The sequence below is a fragment of the Paralichthys olivaceus genome, chromosome 13, assembly GCF_024713975.1.
Source record: "Paralichthys olivaceus isolate ysfri-2021 chromosome 13, ASM2471397v2, whole genome shotgun sequence".
Classification (NCBI taxonomy): Eukaryota; Metazoa; Chordata; class Actinopteri; order Pleuronectiformes; family Paralichthyidae; genus Paralichthys; species Paralichthys olivaceus.
The window spans coordinates 12,431,481-12,455,267 of NC_091105.1; the positions used below are offsets into that span (position 1 = coordinate 12,431,481).

Consider the following 23,787-nt stretch of genomic DNA (forward strand, 5'->3'; position numbering starts at 1 on the left):
ACGAAAGAAAATGTAAGACTTTCTAGATGCACACAAAAAGTGATACACAGGTGCAGGCTGTGAAATGATTTGTGAACCCCATAACTCAAAATGTAACTGACCCTAACTTGACGCCATTGCTAATAGTTTACTTTCTTCATGCCTTTTTTTACACATACAACTACTTATACAGTTCTAATTTCCTCTTTATACAAAATTCAGTTGAGCTTCAGCTTGGTTCGTGAGAGGATACACTTTTACTGATTGGTTTGAATGGCTGTAGACACTTCACGTTGGGTCTGATACAGCACTCTGCTCTGTGAATACAATAAAACATAATTCTTGAGACAGGTTCATAAATTGCTTATATTAATTAAAACAAACAATGGTCGTCACATCACCACACAGATAAAAAATATTACACATAGATATGATATATCCCATTATTTTCAGCCCATGCATTTCCTGAAGGAGAAGTGAATCTTGGACGTTTTCTGTCTGTGTACATTAATTACTGACGAAAAACCTTTTCTGGGATACAGTGCATTATTAAACTTATTCAGTAATCTTCAATTAGGATATAACAGGCAGGTACAAACGAGATGTTCCAATCATGTGAGATAATGCACTTTTAATTTTGAATTAAAAATATAAGCAATGCACAATTGTATTTATTATAATTATTAGAATTACAATTATAATTCTAATAATTCTAATTGTATTATTATTATTATACATGAAACACAACTTGAGCTGGAAATATTTCCTGTGGGGTAAACCATTATTTTTTTTAAATCCACTCTATTTATGATAAATAAACATTCTGAGTTTCTGATTAATAATTCAGAGCTGTGAAATTTCATGTGTGACATTGCCAACCCCCTCTGTGATCCTTTTACATGTAGTTATTTGATTCACCACGTGGTGGCGCTGCTAGCACAGACACCAACTTTGTGGTTGCACTACTATCAGTCACACTAAGTGCAACTAATGACATCTTGGTTTCATAATATGAGTGGACATGATGGGATTCATGTGAAAAGTCAAGCCACTTGATTTCTCATTAGCCGGATAGTGCTATCTCAACAAATTGATTTCCTCCATGCCTCCTCCCACCATCTGCAGAGTGATGGGACCGACCAGCTGGAAGAAGGCATTTACATCGTGGTCTGGAAATACTGCGACTTTACGGCCATACATCTTAATTCGTACTAATTGAGATAGCTGAGTGTGCATGTGTGTGTGTGTGTGTGGTGCGAATGTGTGTGCGTGTGTGCACATGTACTTGTAGGCATGGTCATGTGATTTATAGATAGAGCCCCTTTTAGAGGGACAGTACATTGATCCATGCAAATATTACATCATTTATCTCTGCACATTTCCTATATCTGCTGTACTTATTGCTTGGCTCCACTCCCTGTCAGCTGTGACATCGTTCCTTCATTTCTCCTCTCCTCCCCATCACTTTCCCTCTGTCTTTCATCCCCTCCTTCCACCACTTCCAACTGTAATTTTCATTTTCTCCTCACCTGAAGCCCTTAATGAAAACCATCCAGCTCATCCCTCATATAAAAAAAGGAAGGAACACCAAATTCTTCCTGGGCCAGAAATAATTTCCCATCCCCGTCATGATGATTGCTGTGGATGCGGATTTATGGTAAAAGAAATGTGAAATAACACAAACTAGTGCTGTAAGTGCACTTAGTTGCGTATAATTCCTCTTTAGTAGTCCCAGGAGGAAGGTGAGGACTTTTTAATAACTCCTTCCATTCACCTCCATCCTCATTAAGAGGTCTAGTTGAGTGGAAATGTGGAGATCTACCGAGAGGGCGTTGAGAGGATTGATCTCAGCTGAGAGAAAGAGGAGTGAGGGGGCTGCACATTTTCGACGGGGTTGTTGGAAGCTCTCTCTCCAGAGCACCGCTCCTGAATTTGACACATCGAGAAGCCTTTTATGGTGTCATTAGTGCAACTGTTCCACTGAGGACAGATGATTCTGTGGGTTAAGAGGAGTTAATCACCTGCCAATCAAACCTCATCAAGCCGCCTCTACGGATGAGGCGCTGTACAAATCTCATCATATTTAGGGAGCTTTCAATTAAACAGATCTGGGCAGGGGAAAGGAATGCAGTGAGGAGGGAGTGACAGAGTGAGCAGAGGGCAAGCAGGGAAGGGAAGGAAAGGAAAGGAAGAAAGACAGGAATACAGGCAGTCAGAGACAGTAAGCAGGGCTGGACGACTCCTGTCTGACACTAAGCAGCAGAAATGTAATGTCTTAAAAGGCCATCACAGTCAATAAAGTTCCTAATGTGCTTAAAGCAATTACGGTGTCCGAAGAGGAGCAGAGTGCATGCAGGATATTAACCTCGTAACCCGCTCTATCTGGTCCTTAATTAAATTATCCTCACATCCTCATACAGACACACATGCACACATTCAAGCAACCACCCACCCACCCACACATATACACACACACACACACACACACACACACACACACACACACACACACACACACACACACACACACACACACACACACACACACACACACTCATGCAGGTATGCATTTGTGCTTGTTTACAGGATGTGGTATCTAGAATGAATCATCTCAATCACTGAATTCAGAGGTGGATAAAATTGCGTATCCAACAGTAAATAGAGACATGATTGTGGATTGAATTGAATTTAAAATAAATAGTTATTTCAAGGAAATGTGTCATCTCAACAATACTGTCTTTCACCGTGTAGTTTTTACAAGGACACAGAACTTCAGTAAATATTATTCTTGCACCCATTTTCCTCTTTGCTGACATTTGTATCTGCTGCCTGCCTCCTCTACTCTCCTTCCTTTTCAACACTGCAATTTATATACTCTAATTTAAATAGCCCTGTCCAAGTCGTATATCTAATAAGCTCTTCAAGCTGACTTAATGTTGTTTAATAGTTGTCATACAAGATGTAGTGTGCAAAGCCAGAGAGAAACCCTGACACTATGGATGCCTGTTATTGCTTCTGAAAATAACTAACCACCCTCAAGCATTATGCTTGAGCCCCCGATGGAGCTTTTCTTAGCATCTGGGACAGCGGTTGTGGTTGGACTGGGCAGAAAGCTAATTTAGTATTTCTGGATGGTGCCTCCACTCTGGCTTACTTTACTGTTCTGTTGTGTTTGTATTGTTAAGTAATATTTCCTGACCTTGCCTTGGGAATGCTAAGCTACAGCTTTGGGCCAGCATATAACAAAGCTATTTGTTAAATAAGAATTGTGAGTGTGAATGTGCTTGTGTGTGTAGTCGTGTGTGTGTACTTGTTTTTGTCAAGACCTTTTCCAGCATAAACATTGACCTTGTCAAGACCAGTGGACATAATGGGGACCAAAGCCAGGTCTGACTGAGCCACAACATTATTTCTGAGCTCCTGGTTCAGGTTAGAGGTAAGATATGAATTGGGGTTAGGTTAATGTTTGTTGGGAATGAATTGGTCATGGTTAGGTTAAGGATAAAGGTTTGGTGTCCACAATGAATGGAAGTCAATACAAAGTCCTAATAAGGATAGCTGTGCACCTTTGTGTGGGTGTCGCTGCCTTTGTGCCTAGCTGTGCATTGTTTACCATGCTGAGGAGGACTCCATTGCTCTGTCGAGACGATGCAGGAGGGTGGGCTGTCTGGAAATAAGGTGTAAGCCCATCAGCAGACTGTCAAACACACACACATTTTCACACAGGCATGAATAAAATACAGCCATCAACTACTGACTAATACTGAGATGGGGGTTGGAAAGGTTTTCTACTTTCCACTGTGGGGATGCCCACACGTCCAAACACATGAATACATACACCCTCATGTTAAATCCAATCATATGAGCAACAATTTGTTACCTCTGTAGTGTCACAATGAGCAATAAGAGGAACTGAGTTTGTACAATGACTTTAATCAAATCAACTGCTTCACACCCAGCAGGACTTACAGCTTAAACCACATTACAGCGAGTAAGCACTTTTTGAAAATTCATACATGCAGTATGTCCTTGAGGTATTTGAATATCATGTGTTAATGAATATTAATGAATATTTAATGATGAAAATAGTAACCCCTGAGCAGACTTGGTTTTCAAACATATGTCAGAGATATTTCAGTGTATTCACAGGAAGAAAGAGCCGACACTAATCAGTACTGAAACTTTATCTTCTGCTTCACTCAGCTCCTCTGAAGACTATTAAGTAGGTAGAGAAAGTAATGTCTGTAATCATGTAATGATCTCATGCTATACCTCTCAACTAATATAAGACTTGTCTCCTTATATCATGGCAGGTTTTAATGGATGATTGAAGCTTATGGAAGTTGGCTGTTGCTTTTTGATTCCATTTATTCTTATTAAGGACATATATTGACACATCTTATATGTAAGCCTAACACATTCACTCAGCCATAGGATTCTTTATAGATGCATACAATAAAGTTACAGTGCTAACATGCACTGTATGTCTAAAAGCAGGAATTATGTGCTCAGGGATAAAGCCAGTGGACAACTCAATATGACACATCTCCTCTGCTAAAATCCATTTTATTTGCTCTCACTGTGTGTTCTTTCTCTTTTTGTGGTCATGGATCACGGGAGGCCAAGGGAAACAAACCAAAAAAGTTAATGTGAAGTGAAAATGCATGATGACAGCCTTGGGGAGTGGAAGGACAGCTGAGTCGGGGTGTTTTCGTGTTTGTGGGAATGTGGACATGTGTGGGAGACATAAAGTGAGGGATCATTTCTCCCAGAGCCAAAATGAGGTTGGGGGAAGTGGACAGAATGTTTTTTTTTCATTGCAGGAGGACATATGGGATGAGACACAAAGCCACCGGATGAGGACTACAGGAGGAGGGGAGTTCTTGTCTGAAGAGAAGAAAAAAGCCTGAAACCCGAGTTAAGGGGGAATCAGTCAGCAGAGATGGCTCGGGAAACCTCAGGACTGGCACCGCCTGTAAACTTTGAAGGGGAAACTTCCAGAGTGTCTCCTGTGAGACCGAGTGCCAGCGTCTCCACCATCTAAACAGAAACACAGTGATTCTGTCAAACCCTGATGGGCTGCACGGCGTGTTCTAGCACCGTTGAGCACGATATACAGCGTCCACCTCACCTCACTCCATCACTGTGAATGTGCTGATACACTTAAGCTTGCACACGCACAGACGTACACCCACACAGTGCACGCTCACCCATAGGCCTGCGTGCACACTCTAACATTAACAGCCACACACACGGGCGAGACAAGGTGGTAGACAGTCGGTGTGGAGATAGATGGGGGAGGTAAATAGGGGTGTCATGGCAGTGTGATGGAAAGAGGCAGAGGAGAATTCATCCTGTGTTTCCTCTAGCCTCTGTCCCCCTGCTGACAGCATCCTGAAATAGGGCCCACTGTGTCTGTATATATACCTATATATGTGTGTGTGTGTGTGTGTGTGTGTGTGTGTGTGTGTGAGACAGCCCGCATTTCTCTTTTGTGTGTACTTCGTCTTTTCTCCCTCTCTCTCTTTCTCAGTTTTTTTCAAACTCCTGTAGATCTATGTGTGTTTCTCCTTCTGTGTCTTGTGTATCTCCTCAGCTCTGGGAGTCAGATGAAAATGGCCAATGTGAGAGCGATAGAGATAACAGTGGGAAATGAGTGAAAAAAGAGAGAGCGAGAGAGAGAGAGAGAGAGAGAGCCCTCTGAGAACATGAAACATCTTTGCAGTTTCGTTTTTATGCTCGGCGCTGGTTTCCACTGGATTCCCATTGGGCCAGTGGTCAGTATAAGTGTTATTAGATCCCGCAGAGCAGCTGTCTCTGTTCTGTACAGGTTGGCAATACCAGGGGGTAATCATTTAAATCGTGCTGCTGCTAAAGATACAAGCGACATAGCTGGGAATGTGTTGGGTATTAAGTGTATGTTTTTCTCATTTCCGGCTCCGGCAGGACAAAGTTAGGGTCGCTCAAATGGCGTCTTTGTGATAAAAAAGAAAGAAAATAAAGTTAAAAAACAAACAAACAAACAAAATGTCCTTTGGGTTTTGGAGGATGCTACATTTGTGGCAATCCCAGCACATGAATGCTAATTTACCGTCTGCTACTTTTTAAAAATGGCTATGAAATATAGATTCAATTCTGCGGTAGAGGAGAAAAGGAATCAGCTTCACCCTCTTTTCTTATTTTTTGGGTCTGACTGTGACTTTGAAGACTGATTGTGGTGTTAATGTATTATTTCTTTTTGGGAGGAGAGACTGTCCTCCTGGGATGGACAAACCAAGACTGCCACTAGTGTTGCAGAAAATGGCACAAAAAGTAGAAGTGATTGAGTAGAAGCAAAAATTGACTGTATAGGGGAGATATGATATATTCTATTGATAAACACATTTGAATATAGACTGGTACAGGTACAGGTAGGTACAATTCACTGTAGGAACTATTCACTGTATATAAAGATCAATGACACAACAGCTCCCTCAAGAGAGAAGCCTAAGCGTCTTAATCTGCTGCAGTATAGGCCATAAACCCTTCCTCCTCCATGTTAGTGGATGGGGCATGGAGCATACTAGAAGGGTTGTGTCAGGTTAGGTATAGCACTGATGTATGTTCTAGTGTTAAATAACTAGGCTAAGCATGTGTATTGATGGGACCTCGCTATTGTGGCTACATTTTCCTGTGACTACAGGTGATGGCGACATTCATATCCTGGACATTTAAGCTTGACTTCTGGATGGTTGGAGAATATTATATACAGTCTTTTTTTCAAGTGGCATGTTTATAATTTTGCTGCTGTATAAATTGTGAAGGAAAATGCACTTTACTCTGCTGCTGGAGCTGTAAACTTGTCTACAGCTGTCATTTATAAGTATTTTGAAGCTATAGCTTTGAACAAGGCAGTGCAGTTATCCTTATTATTTAATTCTAACTTCGTATTTTTTTAACTTTCAACTCTGTTTCTTACTGATTTTCCCTCTTTCTTCCCCCCCTTCTCTCGTTCTGGTTCTGTCCGTCTGCCTTTGTCTCCTACAGACTCCCCCCTTTTCTCTCCTTAAAGGATAAAGACCCTCCCAGTCTTCAGCTCACTGAAGCCTGTGTGGAGTAATTAGAATTAAAGTATTAGAGTTAAAAAGGAGGATTTGAGTCTGATTATGATGACGGAAAACTATAATCCAAATACTCCCTTATGGGTTTTTATAAAATTTCAGTCAGCGATCTACTGTTTTAAATTCACAAAGGCTCAACAGACCAAACATAATTTGTTGTTGACTGTTTGAAGCTTTCAAGCATATACAGGCGTGTTTGTTTTAGTCCTGTGTGAACATGCGTGTGGCATGTGTGTGTGTGTACTCGTTTTTGTGTGTGTGTGCGGGTGGCTGTAAATGAATGGGCCTCATCTATCTGCCTTTCTCTTTTGCGGTGAGGCAGACTTTTCCTCTCGATTAAAAATGAATGTCGCCCCTTCTGCTCTCTGTCACTTTTCCTCGCTTCTCCTCGCTCTCTGTTTCCCCCATATCCTCTCTATTTTCTTCAACCCATCTCTATATATCATCCCCCCACAACACACACACACACACACACCAACACTTTCTTCTCTCCTGGCTCTCTCCTCCCATCTCATTCTGTACGACCCCCCCTCTCTTTCTGAACATATTTCATCAAAGGCCTCCTCACAGGTAACGCTCACCCTGATCTCATTAACTGCTGCTAAGCGCAGAGGTCTTGAAAGAACACACTGTCTCCAACACACACATGCATGCACACACACACACACACGCACGCACGCACGCACGCACGCACGCACGCACACACACACACACACACACACACACACACACACACACACACACACATACACACAGCTTGTACTTGTATAACCCAAACCATAACAGTTGCAAAGGACAAGAGAATCAAAGACAGGAACATTCCAGAAGGCTCATGTATAATTCTTAAACTGAGGAGCGTTATAACAATCTAATTATTTCAGGCTAAGGCATGAGCACTGAGATAGACCTGTATATTTGCTCTTTGTATGTGTACACACACACACACACACACACACAGACACACACGTATGTAATACATATATACACCCCCTCACTCTGTCTCTGTCCTGTTAGTAGCTGTATTAACCTGGGGTCTCTCTGCTCTCCTGATCAGCGTAACCCCATTAACTCCCATTAAGTCTCATTACAACCCTCGTGAGGATCATTACCACTTGCTTTATGCTCATTTCCTAAAAGACCACAGTATACATTCTGTGGACGCCTGTGCAGCGCGACACAAATTTTTGTCAGTAATTGCGAGTCATTACGCGTTCCACTGGAGGCGGGACCAGGTTTGAATGGTGGCTTGCTGGCTAACGATTGACATTAATTGAGCAATCCACTGACTCCGAAAAGACGAAAAAGCAGCCCACACTGCCAAGGAAACCATAGTTTTAAGGCCTGAAGGGCTGTGTGGAAAAACTACCAGAGAAGGGGGCACCAGAGTGACAGCTTGACACAGAGTCAACTATAATTATACATGACTGCCAGAGTGAAATATTCAGCAGTGTGTGGTCATGGGAATGAATTATATATTCACTACTGTCAGGAGTTAGGATTTGATGTTGTAGGGTCTAAGAGGGAGTAAGATCTGGAGTAAAATGGAATGGGAAAAAAAGTGAATGTAGTTATTACAGATGAGAAGGGAGGGCAGACTAGATAAGATGTGGAGGAAGTGAAATTTTACTGTGTAGTTCACACAGGTCATGTATCCAGGTACATGGGATATGTAGGTTATGTCAGTCACAGGTGACTTGTAGCCAGCGAGTAGGTTTTAAAGTATTTTATTCTTACATTTTCAGTTGTTTTCAGCATATATTCAATACTTTTAGTGCATATTCTTTTCTCTGTGTTATTTGGTGTCACAGACTTTTCGCAGAAATGAAATTATTCATTTTCATCCTGTGTACAAAAGGGCTGAACGGAGCATGTTGCTTCTGGTTTATTTAGTATCAGTTCTTGTTTCAGTGTGTTTGGCAAGACATGTTTTTTTATGTGATAAGTAAAAAAAGTAAAATGCCCAAAGCTCTGTGGTTGAGTAAAACATAAATGGAAAACATGGGAGTGATAAAAAAAATCCTACAAAGCTAATCCAGACACATAATTTGAGTTGTGCTGCCACACTCATGCCACACTCGTACCCGCTGCAATATCCAGCAGCGCCTTTGTAATAAGGTGGTGTATTTAAGCTGTCAAAAGCCCCAGTTACACTCCTGGTTTGCCAGTGAGGCAGCTTTATGACTCAGTTTGCTGTCACTGTTACTGCTGCTGCTGCTGCACTCCTGCATTTCATCAACGGCTGGTGCCTGACCCGCACATAGGAGCTTTCACAAGATAGATATTCCTTCCAGGGCCTTTAGGGCGTCTAATAGCTGACACACTGAAGATCCCACATAATATAGCTGATGTCAGCCTCTGTATCTAATGTGGCTTTCGGCCCATTATTTAAACTCTAAGCTTTAAAACCACTGAAAACTCAAGTTATAATCAGTTTCTCATCACAGAAATAAATATCCATTTTATATATTATATATATATTATATATTTTTAACAGTCTAATCAAATCGTAGAAAAACAACAGTAGAACTCAGGGCTATGTTTAAAAGTGAAAGTAAGAGCATTTCCACACGCACGATGGGAAGGGAAGTCAAGGGATTGGGACTAAACAGCTGTATAGCCTTAAGAAAACCACTAAACAGTGAGGCTAATCAGAAAAAAGGCTTCAATTTGCTAGGGAGCATAAAGATTGGACTCTTGAGCAATGGAAGAAGGTCATGTGGTCTGATGAGTTCAGGTTTACCCTGTTCCAGAGTGTGGGCGCATCAGGGTAAGAAGAGAGGCAGATGAAGTGAGGCACCTGTCATGCCTACTGCTTACTGTACAAGGCTGTGGGGGCAGTGCTATGATCTGTGGTTGCTGCAGTTGGTCAGGTCTAAGTTCAGCAACATTTTGTGCCCAAAGAATGAGGTCAGCTGAATACCTGAATATACTGAATGACCAGGTTATTCCATCAATGGATTTTTTCTTCCCTGATGGCACGGGCATATTCCAAGATGACAATGCCAGGATTCATTGGGCTCAAATTCTGAAAGAGTGGTTCAGGGAGCATGAGACATCATTTTCACACATGGATTGGCTACCACAGAGTCCAGACCTTAACCCCATTGAGAATCTTTGGGATGTGCTGGAGAAGGCTTTGCGCAGTGGTCCGACTCTCCCATCGTCAATACAAGATCTTGGTGAAAAATTAATGCAACACTGGACGGAAATAAATCTTGAGACATTGCAGGAGCTTATTGAAACAATGCCACAGCGAAAGGCGGTCCAACGAATCATTACCTTTTTTTGGCCAGGCAGTGTATAATATGTAACATTTCTTCATTAAAATGTCTTAAAAGGACTGGACCTATGTAATGTATTTTTTTGACGTGTGTACTTCCATCATCCCAAGTTTCTCCAACAATGTTCAAACACAGATAAATCGATAGTGTTAGCCATTTAGCTGTTTAGTCATTTTTTTTGTCCCTTCCAATATTTGTGCTGGTCACTTGAAACTTTATTCATTGCCATTTGCTATGTAAGATGAATAAAACCTTAATACATCATTTCATCTGTGAACATAATCTGCATCTGAGTTGCATCAGATTTTCATTTGCATTGGTGGTGAGGACAACAACTCCCATGATCCCACGCTGCTTTGTCACACTAGGTCTTTTGTAATTGTTTCAGTTGAGAGATCTCTAGCGACTGAAGTTGCTTATTGTATGTTCAACACTGATAAATTCAGCTCATCTGCCTCTGTGTGTATGTTGGGGTTGATATCTGATGAAATCTGATTCAGTGGTTGGTGAATGTGGATTTCTGCTCCTGGTTTTAAAATGGACAGTACCATGTACTTTCCCCACTGCCCTGCCAACCTCGAACCATTCATCCAAGCTGACACTGGAGGAGAGGGGTACACCGTAGACAGGTCGCCAGTCCATCACAGGGCCGCATACAGAGACAAACACTCATCCACTCTCACAGTCACTTACAGTCAATTGTGAAAAACATACAAACTGTATGCTGGTCAAACAGGGATTCAAACCAAGAGCCTTTTGCTGTGAAGCAACAGAACGAATTCTGATGGAGAGAAAAATAAATATTGGACATGTCATGGGAAATATCCAGATAACATAGCCACATCCCATCACTCATGGTAAGAAGCTGATTGAAAGAAATACAATTTTGGGGCCTTAAAAGTTACAATACAGGGTCTATTTATCTTTGCAGGGAATGATGAGATCAGAGCTTTGCCTCAAAATATCAGCTCTGCAATCTGTGCACACAGTATTTGGCAAGGATGACGTTCAGCAAAAATAGACAAAAAATAATAAAACATTTTTTACGTTACGTAAAATTAAAGAGAGTTTTACATACATTTTTAATAGTATAATAGTCAGGCCCTGTACTCGATGAGAATAAGAGGGTAAAGCCTCCCACCTGTATTCAATCCCAGTCTGCACATGCCCAAATAGAGTTCTGTCTAATCAGGCAATGTAACACCAGTGTGGATAGCCTGTGTGGTTAAATGGTGGGTTTAAAGTTCTGTTTATTAAAACCTTCACATCTTTTTAGATTTAGTTTTAACTCCTCGGTGTGGTCTGTAATATGTTATACATCAATGTTACTGGAGGACTTCTGTTCACTCATTCAGTCTGGTTTTTAAGACCCGTAAAAAGCTTAGAACATGTCCTGATTCTGCTCTGCATTGTGAGAGGTGGGACAATGTGTGTGTGTGTGTGCGTGCATGGGAGTGTGCGCGCATGTGGAGTGAAGTGTGTTACAAGGAAAGATTGGATCTGACCCATTAACTTTACAGGCCACTCATTGAGCACCAATGCAGCAGGGGTCAGGAGGGAGATTTCTCTGTAAATCTCTACAACGATCACAATGATAGACCAGAGACAGAGGCAGGGAGGGAGGGAGGGAGGGAGGGGGGTAGCGAGAGGCAACTCCTATGTCCAAAGCCAAGATAAGTTTTACTTCAGGGTATCATTTGCTGTCAACCAGTCAGCTAGACTTCATTTTCCTCCCTTACGCATTTAAACACCCCACAAAAAAGAGGGGTTTTGACAGCTCAGCCATCATTAAAGAAAATGATGAGTGTATGGGGCTTGTGTTTCAGCACGCCCCTCTCATGTTTCTGTCTTAAGAAATGCTGTTTTTTGATGTGGCCTTTCTGATCAGCCATGCCCTGAAACTCAAAATATCACCTCAAAAATAAAAAGATGGCTAAGGCCGCTCACATGAGAACACTCTGCGCCATAAGGAAAACACAAACAGGACGTGTGTTGTAAAGGAGGTGAAGCGAGATGGGGGAAAAGTCACTGTACCAAACATTTGGCCTTGGGCCAGGCTGTTTCCTGCTCTTCTTTATTTGCCTCGTGGCACAGCGTCTCCTCGGCTCGGTCACACCTCAGATCCAACTAGCTCCAACTGCCAAACCCCTGCAGTGTTCTTCAGCCATTATCTAATGCACCCACCCCCTCTCCATACCATCTCCCTCTTTCTTTTTGACATCAAATCACACTCTGCAACAAATCTTTCTACTGTAGATCATTAATAATTTATTCTCCCTGACCATGCTCTCCAATGAATAATTGCTACCCTTATTCATGTATCTTATAATCCATTACCTGAGGAGCATCTGCTCTGATAACTCAATAACTCTTAAAAAAAACCATTTCACTTTTCCCCCTTCTTTATCTTCAACTCTCTACAGACTAAATTCCCCCTTGACCATAATTACACATTTATTAGACCTACTTTAATAATAGCACAGAACAAGCATTACATTCAAACCTCTGGAAGTGCAACTCAACATCAATCATATTGATCATACAATGATCTACAAAGCAGGACTTTGCTTTGTCGGTGAGCCTCATTTGTTGCAGCAGAATTAATTAGCACAGACTTGGGGCTCTAATGCACTTTGCATTTTGCTTAGACAATCAGATATTGTGCAGTGCAAACCCAATCATGTAATGGCCTTAGCCTGGGAATAGTGGATGGTCCAATCATCACCCTTGCCTCAGAGTGCCTTTTTCTAGCCTTGACGTTTGATGTGTTATTGCTGCTTTCAGTTTTGTGTTTTCCAGGCTGGATGGTTTGGTGTGTAACTGACGAGTAGCTCTCGCTGTAGCTCACTGAGGTTGAACTCTGTTCTTTAGTGCCTGGGCTTTTTTTTTTCAGTTTATCTTTGAGCTTTGCTGCAGAGGACAAGGAACTCTGGGTCAGTTGTGTCTGACCACTTCCTTTGGGAAAAACAAACACCTCCAATGTGCATGAAAATGTCTGGTCTGCCATATTTGCATTAAAATCTTTCTTTGTACTTATTCACGGGTACAAAAACTCATAATGTTTCTTTGTTTATGAAGCATGACCTCCCCATCAAATGAGCACAAGTCTTGTCCAGGCTTTAAGATATTTGGGGAAGAGTAAGCGACTCCTTTTTTCACAAACAGCAGATTAATTGTCGTTGAGGTCTCAGGGTTAATTACTGCCCAAGAAACCAGATCAGCAACAAATTTCATTACATTATCTGTGTGTGTGTGTGTGTGTGTGTCTGTGTGCACATGCCATTATATTTGTATCACATGTAGACTCACTCGAACACACACGGTCATTTAGTGAAGCAGCAGAGCACAGGGAATAATTACAGTGTAGGACAGGTCACAGGGCCAGTGGTTCACCTCAACCCTCAACACTGCAGTTATTCAGGACATCTGGGACAATGAGAGGGACTGCACTCACAGGCCAACTTCATCTACCAGGCTAAGAATATTAATTACTCACAGGGCAGCACAACAGTGCAGATTAGACTGTAATTGGTAGGTTTGCCTGCAAACTCCATGAATCAGCAAGAACACAATTGCAGTCATAGTCAGGTTCTTTCAATCACAAACAATAAAATGGTAAAATTTTAAAGTTAAGTAAGAATGCACTCGGTAGGGAATGTGAATTTTACGGTCATATAATGGAGAATGTGTAGGGAAGGAGAGGAGGGGGTTGGTGACATTCCAGGACATTATGTTGCATCACATGACCTTAACCTGTTTCAGATCTGCTATCTGCAAAGAGCTCAGTGTTGCTGCTGCTCACATGCATTGATTAAACTTTCAGTGATCTCAGTCCTGTTTAAATCTGCACTCAATCTTGGACACACAAGTTTAAGATGCAACTTTGTGCTAACCTCAGCTAAGGTTAGGTTTTCATTAGTGTCTGTCAGTTGTCAGGATTATGAACCACTTGTCCTGAAACTTGGTGGAAGGGTGGGCACCAGAAGAGCTCATTAGCAGAGTGGAATCGATTAATAGGACACATCCAGGAATTTTTCTTCACTTCACTGTACGACAGGACCTTTTTTTGGTGTATTTTTATAAAAATAAATAATGTGCAGATCTAAAAAAACAGTATGTATAGAGTGCTTATATCTACGACCAAGTCAAATTTGGTGAGTAATATATATATAATATATAATATTCCTTTCAAATTGATATATAATGAATTGATATACATTTATTGTGGGTAGTTTGCAGAAGGTTTTCGTGTACATGGTGTGGATGTATGTGATCTTAATACATGTATTTACCTGGTTTCTAATGAGTCAATGCTAAACCTGTTATAATGATCTTGTCTTTGAGCAGCTGACTTTAGATACAATACAACTACAGAAATGTGCCTCATATTGAGCCAGAAATAGAAGAGCTAATTGGGTTGGTATGGGATTTCCCTTATGTCCCCATATTAACAAGGACTTTCACTGACTGCCTCACTCTGTGTTTCCTAATGTTTGCAGAGCAATGATTAGGTAAGACAAGAAATACCACTGTGATGACTGTGGATAGCTGGCAGACAAATGAATAGGAGCTGTTATTTCCAGTGTTATGCAATATGTTCATAATGTTTTGGTGGTTTCTCAGAAGACGGTAATAGACAAAATGTTTCTTACCCTAGCACCAAACACACAGACACACAGACACACACACACACACACACACACACACACACACACACACACACACACACACACACACACACACACACACACACACACACACACACACACAGGCACACACTGCTCAGACACATTCCTGTTTTGCCACAGAGTTTCCTGATGTTGACAGACTTCTAGCCTATCCTGAGAGGGAGGGAGGAGGGGACATACCAATACAAGAACTCTGATCCACAGAGTAATGAGTTAAAGGTGGATACTGAGGGGCTGATTCTTCCGACACTTGAGACTTTGAGGACTATAATTTGATAACTCTGCCTCAACTCTGGACATGTTACTCATATTTTAGAGCGGCTGCCTAGTCATTGACAGAAACCCTGGTGGAGTGTTTTGTTTTTTGGAAACCACAGGAGACATCCTCTGTCAAACAGTGGTCATTTCTGCTGAAAGAGGCAACATGTCACGGGAGGTGAAGCCAGAGATTGTGTCGCTGTGTCCTCTCGGCATACCAGCCGCCCCAGAGCCTGAGCTGTTGTGTATCTATGGGACGGGGGACTTGGGTCGTTCACTGGGCCTGCGTCTGCTCCAGTCTGGCTACAGGGTGGCATACGGGAGCCGCAGACCTCACAGCTGTGGCCCGTTGCCTCAGGGAGCTCAGGTACAAAACACAGCAGGACACTGGACTTGGGGATTTGTTGTTGGGGATAAAAGTACAACCCTCTCACTGGAATTCAGCTTTTGTTTACAACCTTTTTTTGATTATTGTAATCAATAGCTAAACTTGAGAGTGTGTGCTGCATAATGACAAGTGCATATAGTTAGCTATGGGGAAAATTAACTGAGCTAGAAGGTCACTGATGAAGTGTGTGTCAGATAGCTATTCATTACTGAGTGTGTTTTCACATGTAATGGCCGTGAATGACAGTAGCACTATTTGTTTGCATATGTTTTTCAGGTGATGAGCCATGAGGCAGCAGCCCAGTCAGCAGGTCTGGTCTTTCTTTGTATTCACAGAGAGCACTATGGATTCCTGGAGTCTCTCGCACCCCAGCTCAATGGGAAGGTACCTTGTTGCACAGTCGGATGCTTTTGTGTCACACAGCAGTATGTTCATTTCTAACTTTTAATCCCCTCCGCTGATTTCATTGATCGAAAGGTGCTGGTGGACGTCAGCAACAACCTCAAGAAGAATCTATATCCGGAGGCCAACGCTGAGTACCTGCAGAGGTAAAATGAAATCTGGTGATAATGATGATGACCTAAAACATTCAGAGCTGTTGTGGACCGCATGGTTTGAACCCTCAACAGCTGGTGGAACATGGAGCAAAAGTTTGTTGTTTGTTTTCCAGGCTGATCCCTGGAGCTCATGTGGTGAAAGGTTTTAACACTTTGTCTGCCTGGGCTCTGCAGAACGGACCGTCAGATGCCAACAGACAGGTACTGAAGTTTCCAAACATTTTACATATTCAGAATCAGATCTGTATAAAATCACCTCCACAGAGGAGGTTCTGTTTTCATTTGTGTGTGTTAGTTAGCAGGATTATGCCAAAACTACTTGAGCAATTTCTATGGAATCTTGTGGAGGCAAAAGTTACAAACCATTATATTTTGGAGCAGATCTGGATAATCCTTCCTTTAACATGGCAACACAGAGTGTTAGCCTTGACAGAGATATGCCCCAAGAAGGTTATGTTTTCACCCCTGTCCATTTGTTTGTTGGTTTGTTTATAAGCAAGATAACGCAAAAAAAATACTTGGCGGATTACCACCGGATGCATCGGTCTATTTTCAACATTCAATGATTTCTTCTTCAAGGAGTTGTCAGCCTTTCAAAGTGTTTACACATTGGGGTGCTGACCAACAAGTTAAAAATAATTGTCTCCTTCCAAGAGGAAAACATTTAACATTATATTATTAACTCATTTGAAGTTTTGATCAAAACCAAATCCGAGCAAAAGAAGCCAAATCTGAGTAGACAGCCTTCTGTCTCTGCTGTGATTGCCATCTCTGATGTGTCCTTGAATCAATTAACTCCACAATCTCTTCAAGATCTGTACTTCCTTTCACATGCTTTGTTCTCTCTCTGGGTGCTGCAGAGCTGCAGAATATGAGGGTTTTTCTTTTTCATTTGATCTGGTTGCGGAATCCCAGAGGACGCTAAAGCCACACAGGAGTGCGTTGTGTTGTGGAGGGAATATTTATACGTATTGAGGTGTGTTGTGGTGTTTGGACCACCATCAGCAAAAATCAAATATGTTGACTGAGCATTGTTATTAGTTTTTACCTGCTCTTCGCTACTCCAATTGGTTTTGGTATATGTAGGAAGCTACAGTTTCTCAAGTTACTTTCATGTTCAATCCTCTGGAGTAAGAACCATCCTTTCATCATTGTGTGTACAAAGGAATAAATATAAATGTATAAATATGAAGTGATGAAGACGTTCAGACATGTTTTAAAAACTATGGATGTTTTCATGTTCCAGGTTTACCTGTGTGGAAACAGTGCTGAGGCAAAGCAGGCAGTGGAAGAGATAGCCACCAAACTGGGCTTCACAGTTCTGGATAGAGGGTCTCTGTCTACAGCCAGAGAACTGGAGGACTTCCCCCTGCAGCTGTTCCCTGAGTGGAGGCTGCCTCTGCGCGTGACCGTCGGCCTCTCTGCCTTCTTCTTCTTCTACGTGCTCACCGGAGACGTCATCTACGCAAAAGTTGTTAATGGGAAAGACATCTCTTTTCGAATCATGGTGTCCCTGGCCAACAAGGTAAAGACTGCTTAGTGTCAGCATGTGTTTCTCTTGGACATGTATCCTCAGAAATCATTTAATTCAAATCATTGACACATTCATGTCTTCACAAGAATCTCTTCTGCTCTTATCCTTTATCTTTCAGGTGTTTCCCATTGTGTCGCTCATCATGTTGACTTTGTGTTACCTTCCTGGCATCATAGCTGCCATCCTTCAGCTCTACAGAGGAACCAAATACAAGTCAGACATCAAAACAGATGACTTGATTTTTAGTGCATGTGTACAGGTTCACAATTTATGATGTGTGATTGTTGTTGTAGGCGTTTCCCTGACTGGCTGGATCGCTGGATGCTGTGCAGAAAACAGCTGGGACTAATAGCACTTGGCTTGGCCTTTCTACATGTGCTCTACACCCTCATCATCCCTATCAGGTACAAGTGATTTTCCTGAAATATACTTTTTAGATTTGTTATTCATTTCAACAAATAATGGAAGCTTGGATAGAATCACAACTGTTACCAAAACTACTGCAAAACTAGAGTGATGAATTGACTGGATAAAATAAGCAGATATTGGCCTTTCACAGACGCTCATATGAATATTTTACAGAATAAACAATGTCGTAAAGAAGTGAATATAGTTTTATATTTTCCATAAAAATCTCTTTATTTTCTTCATTCATGTTCTATATGTTTGTTTCTATTTCTATTTTTATTCTATTTATTTATTGTAAAGATGATGGTTAAAGTGTAAAATATCAAGCCTCAATTTAAACATTTTTAAGGGTTTGATAATGATATCTTAGGAATCATTGCCAAAAGAAAGAAAGGAAGAAAGAGCTGTGTGGTTGCTTTGGTGATCCAGAGGGGTAACTTGGTATTGGAGGGTTGGTTTAATATGAGTTAGTCATCACACAGGTAGAGCTGTCTAGATTGTCCCGATGCTATTTCTCTAAATTCTTTTATCATTTTCATCCCCAGATATTATGTGAGATTCAAGATTGGTGAAGCTATCATCTCACGGGTAATGCAGCCACACAGGTCGAAAATATTAATGTGTGATTCATTCAAAGCATGAAACATGTATCAATGATACAGTACAGACACAAACTATAACTGTACTGTCACTTCAAGAGCAAGGAGAACACAACAAGAGAGTTGGACACCACCACGGCCTGGCGTACAGACTCCTACTACTCTATGGGGATTCTGGGGTTCGCTGTTTATCTTCTGCTGGGAATAACGTCTCTGCCCTCCGTCAGCAATGCTCTCAGCTGGAGGGAGTTCAGCTTCGTACAGGTAGACACTGGCATGTTTGTTTGAATTAAATGATTTGCTGACATTTGAATGTGTGAGCTTTACTTTGTCCGCACATCAGTAACACTTTATGGACACAAATTCTACGTGAGCTGTGTGGGATACTGTGTAGCACATCAGCACTTAACTCTGCATCCTGTTTAAAAACACTGGTTCTCACAACTGGAGGAATGAGACTGTGGAATATTTTCACAACAGTTTCCAGTGGTGGAAACATCTGGTCTCCTGAGAAAACTACCCAACAATTTTTCCCTGATGCATTTAGCAGCTGTGTGTTTACAGGAATCATTAAAGGAGACATATTGTGCATTCACAGTTTCTCCTTCCTTTTAGTGTGTCATAGATTCTTTTGTGTATGTAAAAGTTCCACAAATTTAAAAAGCACAAAGTCCTGTGGTATAGGAAGCTCCTCTCCAGCACAGACAATACTGCTACTTACGCACCTTAAAAGCCTCGTCAGTAATGCGGGCAGTAATTCGCATAATACACGTCTACATGCGCTGGTGTCTGGATCACAACGGAGTGGGCTAGCTGCAGAACAGACTAAACTTAATCAGGAGGGTGGCCTTAAAGAGACACAAGCTAAAACTAAGCATTTCAGAGGCTGAATCTAGGAGATGCAGCAATGGAGAGTATGAGGAATTGAATGTGTTTTCTGAACATTAGAGCACATTAACGTTTTCAAGTAATAACCCCAATTAAGATTATGAACTTGAATATAAAGACAACGTCTCCTTTAAATGTTGTGTAGTTGCTACTGGCCTGCTGGTTTCCCAAGACATCTTAAATGCCAAAGTTTTGTTTCTTTAGACCCTCGATCACCACACAAGTTAAGAAACCACGTGTGTGTGTTCTCTTCATTTAGCTTTGCACTTAAAGGCTGCAACCACTTAACTAAATGAAACACAGCAAAGGTGTCGAACCCTTGTAGGCTTTTTAGTCTTGACAAAAAGGAAACTGAATGGCAGATAAGCCAGCCATTATAGTGCCAATTCCATGATATTTCATGAGCTGGCTTCTGATAATAAGAATACAAACAAGCTCATTGGTAAAATTTAATATGGACCAGATGATTATCTCACCTCTTCACCGTGGCCTTGAAAAGCTGCAAATGACAACTAGATTGATGATTCAGTTAACAGAGACACATGCTTCTAATATTAAACAGGGTCACTTGGTATCCACTTAAAATGTGTCCTCTGGAGAAACTTCAAAGTGTGTTGTGAAATATTCTGTGTACTATTGCACCTGTTTATGCTCCAGGCTGCTGAGGTTTATCTAAGTGTAGAAACCTACAGAAAGAGGTTACTGGACCTTTATAAGACGTGTGGATACTGGTAGAAAAACAGTTTGCTATGATCTTCACATCAGGTAATTTCGCCAAGACTCAAGTGATTCTGTGCGTCGGCTCAGATGAAACCCTCTGGCATGTTGGTGATATTTTCATCGTTTCCTTGCAAAATTTTCCACTTGATTGTTTTCACTCAGGCAGACACAAATATTTACCTTTTTTTTCTCCCTCTTTGACCAATCAGAATGAAATTGGACTCACTACAGGGAACAAGCTCATTCATAAATGTAACTGGGTCATGTCAAGCTCATTTTCTCATTCCACACCCCTCCCCTTCACTCCAGCCCAAATTAGAGCAGAGCTTTAAATGTTAAGTTATTCATCAAATGTAATTTGGGGGGCATATTTTATCCTTGGCCGCAGTCTTAAGGTTTTGTGTATAGAATAGATCTACGGCTGTAGATTTGTGGGTGCATGGACATTCACTATCAACTGCAATATGTTCTAACCAGGTAGATGAGCGTGTTTTATCATGTGTAGGTGTTCATAGCTGCTGCCAGACATGCACAGAAACTGTTCCAGAGTTTTTACAGAGAACACAAATGTTTGAGTCAGTTGCTGCGGACATTTCTCAAACTTTTCTTGCCAGCTCTCTAGTAAAATGCCCAGATGAGCTCATGAGAAAATACAGCAGGAAAGTTCAAAAAGGCTGCTTTGAAGACGTTTCTAACAAACCACGAACGTGAAAATTGAAGAATAGAAATATCTCAGGGAAAAAAAGAGGTGCCATGCACGTAGAAGACACAAGCGAAGATGTCAATTCGGGATGACGTGATTCGAGAACTGTAAAGGCCAAAATCACTGTTCCACTGTGCACAGACTCATAATTATTATGTCCTGCCTCCTGCATGCTCTATACTCAGGTCGCCCCCCCCCGCCTGAATGTTCTGCGATTCTCTGTTGTTGTGTCTGACATGGACAATCTCCTGCTGCACTCTGCATATGTCAAAGGCAAACTCTCTCCAGAGTCAATTTTCTAGACACTTTTTGTAATTCACATCTGAAAACAACTTATGTAGAGGTCAGTCTTTCCCATTTTACCTTTACACAGTGATTCGATCTATGTTTTCAGAGGTGTAACTCTATGAATCTGTAAATGTAAATGGATTATTTCATTTTTCTCTCCTCCAGTCAAAGCTGGGCTACCTCACGCTCTTCTTCTGTACCCTTCACACCTACCTGTATGGCTGGAGCAGGTTCCTTCAACCCTCGTCCTACAAATGGTTCACTCCTCCTGGCTACATGCTCAGCCTGGTGTTACCGTCTGTGGTGTTGGTGCTCAAGCTGTTGCTCCTGCTGCCCTGCGTGGACCGCAGCCTTACACGCATTCGACAGGGCTGGGAGAGGAGCGACCCGGAGAATGACAGCAAGAAATCTCTGCTCACATAGGACTATCACTAAGAAAACACAGACACAAAGACACCGCAGTGACATAACCTCCAAGAGCTCACTTATCAAGTCACCATAGCCTGTTATTATGCATGTCGTAGATCTGATACTATACAGTAATGCTAATGTTCTGCGATCTGTTGTTAAAAAATCCAACAGACAAACTAGTTTTGTTTATTTAATGTGTGATACGATAGCATTGTGTGATGTTTCATGATTCATTCAAACACCTTGGACCTACACGTGTAGAACCACAGACATGTTGAAGCAAGTCTTTTACATGCCTTATACATATATCCTTTCATTGCAGTGACTCATTCAACATCAGTAGCAGCAGTTTGGCCATGTCTGAGTTATATATGTGAGCTTCTCAACAACATTTAGCTACACTATACTCTGGCTTATGTTTATTGGATTATATTTTTTTTATTTGGTTCGCACTACAGTACCGTGAAATGTTCTTCAAAATAAACTTCACTGGGACTGAGCAACATTGTCTTGTCTCTCTTGTTCTCCTCCTGCCATATATAAATATCTCATCCTGTCTGGAAGCTCAGTCAAACTCTGAGAGTTTCTCCCTGCTGAGTCGAGTGTGCTCTGTCTGATCCCTCTCCAGGGTTCATCCCTCTGGCTGATCTGATGCCGTTTTCCAGGAAACATTCACTGTGAGCCACAGGCTTCTCCCGAGTCACTACTGGGTTTCATCACATCAGTAGAGAAAGGAGCGTGCAGGCTGCTCCATCACAGGAGTCCCCCTGCAGAGAGGACATGTTATTTGGTTGTGACAGTACAGAACGGCCCCTGATGTTGTGCTGCAGCAAATCATATTTGCTGATCGTGAAGAAAACATAGAACTCAAATAACTGGTAGTCGTCAGTGACACATCATCACCAAGCATCAACCTACAAATATTGACAAGGAAGCACACACCATGCAGTGTGTTGTCATGTGCATGGTTGAATTTAAAATGTAAGGCACACAGACATACAGTATACACACACACTAAGGAAGGAGGACAAGTTGTTATAATTAGTTTTACCGTCAACTCACAAGAAGCTACACGTAATAAACCAGATATTATTAAACTAGAAAGATGACCAAACAGTGATATTAGGTTAGTATGGAGAGTTACTGAATATTTACTGTAGATAGGAACAAACGTGACAAGTCTTTGAAGTAGTAGGTGTGAGTGTAGGAAGAGGTTCAGGGTCAGAAACGATGTCAAAAGGAGGAGGAGGAGAACAGGTTTAACTTCAAACTGTGCTTACACTTATAAAACAATAACTAATGAAAAAATAAAATGTGTGTATTGAGGAATGTTCTCACCATCAAATTACTGTTCATGATATTTCAATGTGAAACCTAATTACTTCCACCAAAGAGCTCGTGTTTTCACTCCTGTCTAGTTGTCTGTTGTTGGTTTTGTTTGTTTCTTCATTACACAAAAACTACTCAATTGATTTCCATGAAATTTTGTGAAGGCGTGGAGCATGATCCATTCATTTTTAATTAATTTCCCTGTAATTAACATTGTTAGATAGAGTGTCTTTCATGAAATAATTAATGGATCTTGATGGAAAAAAAACATTCAAGGAATGTGTTGTTTTTATTGTATCTAAAAGTCAGTTTGTTTGGTGTGAGGATGAACATTTCATTGATTATTATCGCTCATTTCTTTTTCAACCAGAGATTATTTGCAGAATGAAATGATGTATGTATTAACTTTGCAAAATAGATGTAAAAAAGTCACACTAATGAAGTGTGATTCAAAAAGTCAATCAAAAGACTTGTGATCGAAAGGTCTTTAATGAACTTCCTCACAGCTTCAGTCTTTTTTTTATTAATCAAGAATGATGGCTGATACAGAGCAGTGCTACCATGTACACTAGCTGTTCATATTCCAACAATTAATAAATCATATTTTACGTCTCTTAAAATTCTGCAGGGACTTTCAATAAAAAAGGTTGGCGCAA

At 41.3% G+C, this 23,787-nt stretch overlaps 1 protein-coding gene across 1 annotated transcript; it reads left to right on the forward strand.

The window, feature by feature from the left end:
* Nucleotides 1–14,980: 14,980 nt before the first annotated feature.
* On the forward strand, nt 14,981–22,302 carry LOC109633556 (metalloreductase STEAP4). Its single transcript, XM_020093526.2, has 10 exons — nt 14,981–15,673; nt 15,971–16,078; nt 16,172–16,242; nt 16,365–16,452; nt 17,498–17,776; nt 17,904–17,998; nt 18,079–18,189; nt 18,739–18,781; nt 18,892–19,056; nt 21,557–22,302. Exons 1-10 carry the CDS (start codon nt 15,473–15,475, stop codon nt 21,812–21,814), a joined length of 1,419 nt encoding a protein of 472 aa, XP_019949085.1. The 5' UTR covers nt 14,981–15,472; the 3' UTR covers nt 21,815–22,302.
* Nucleotides 22,303–23,787: the final 1,485 nt, after the last annotated feature.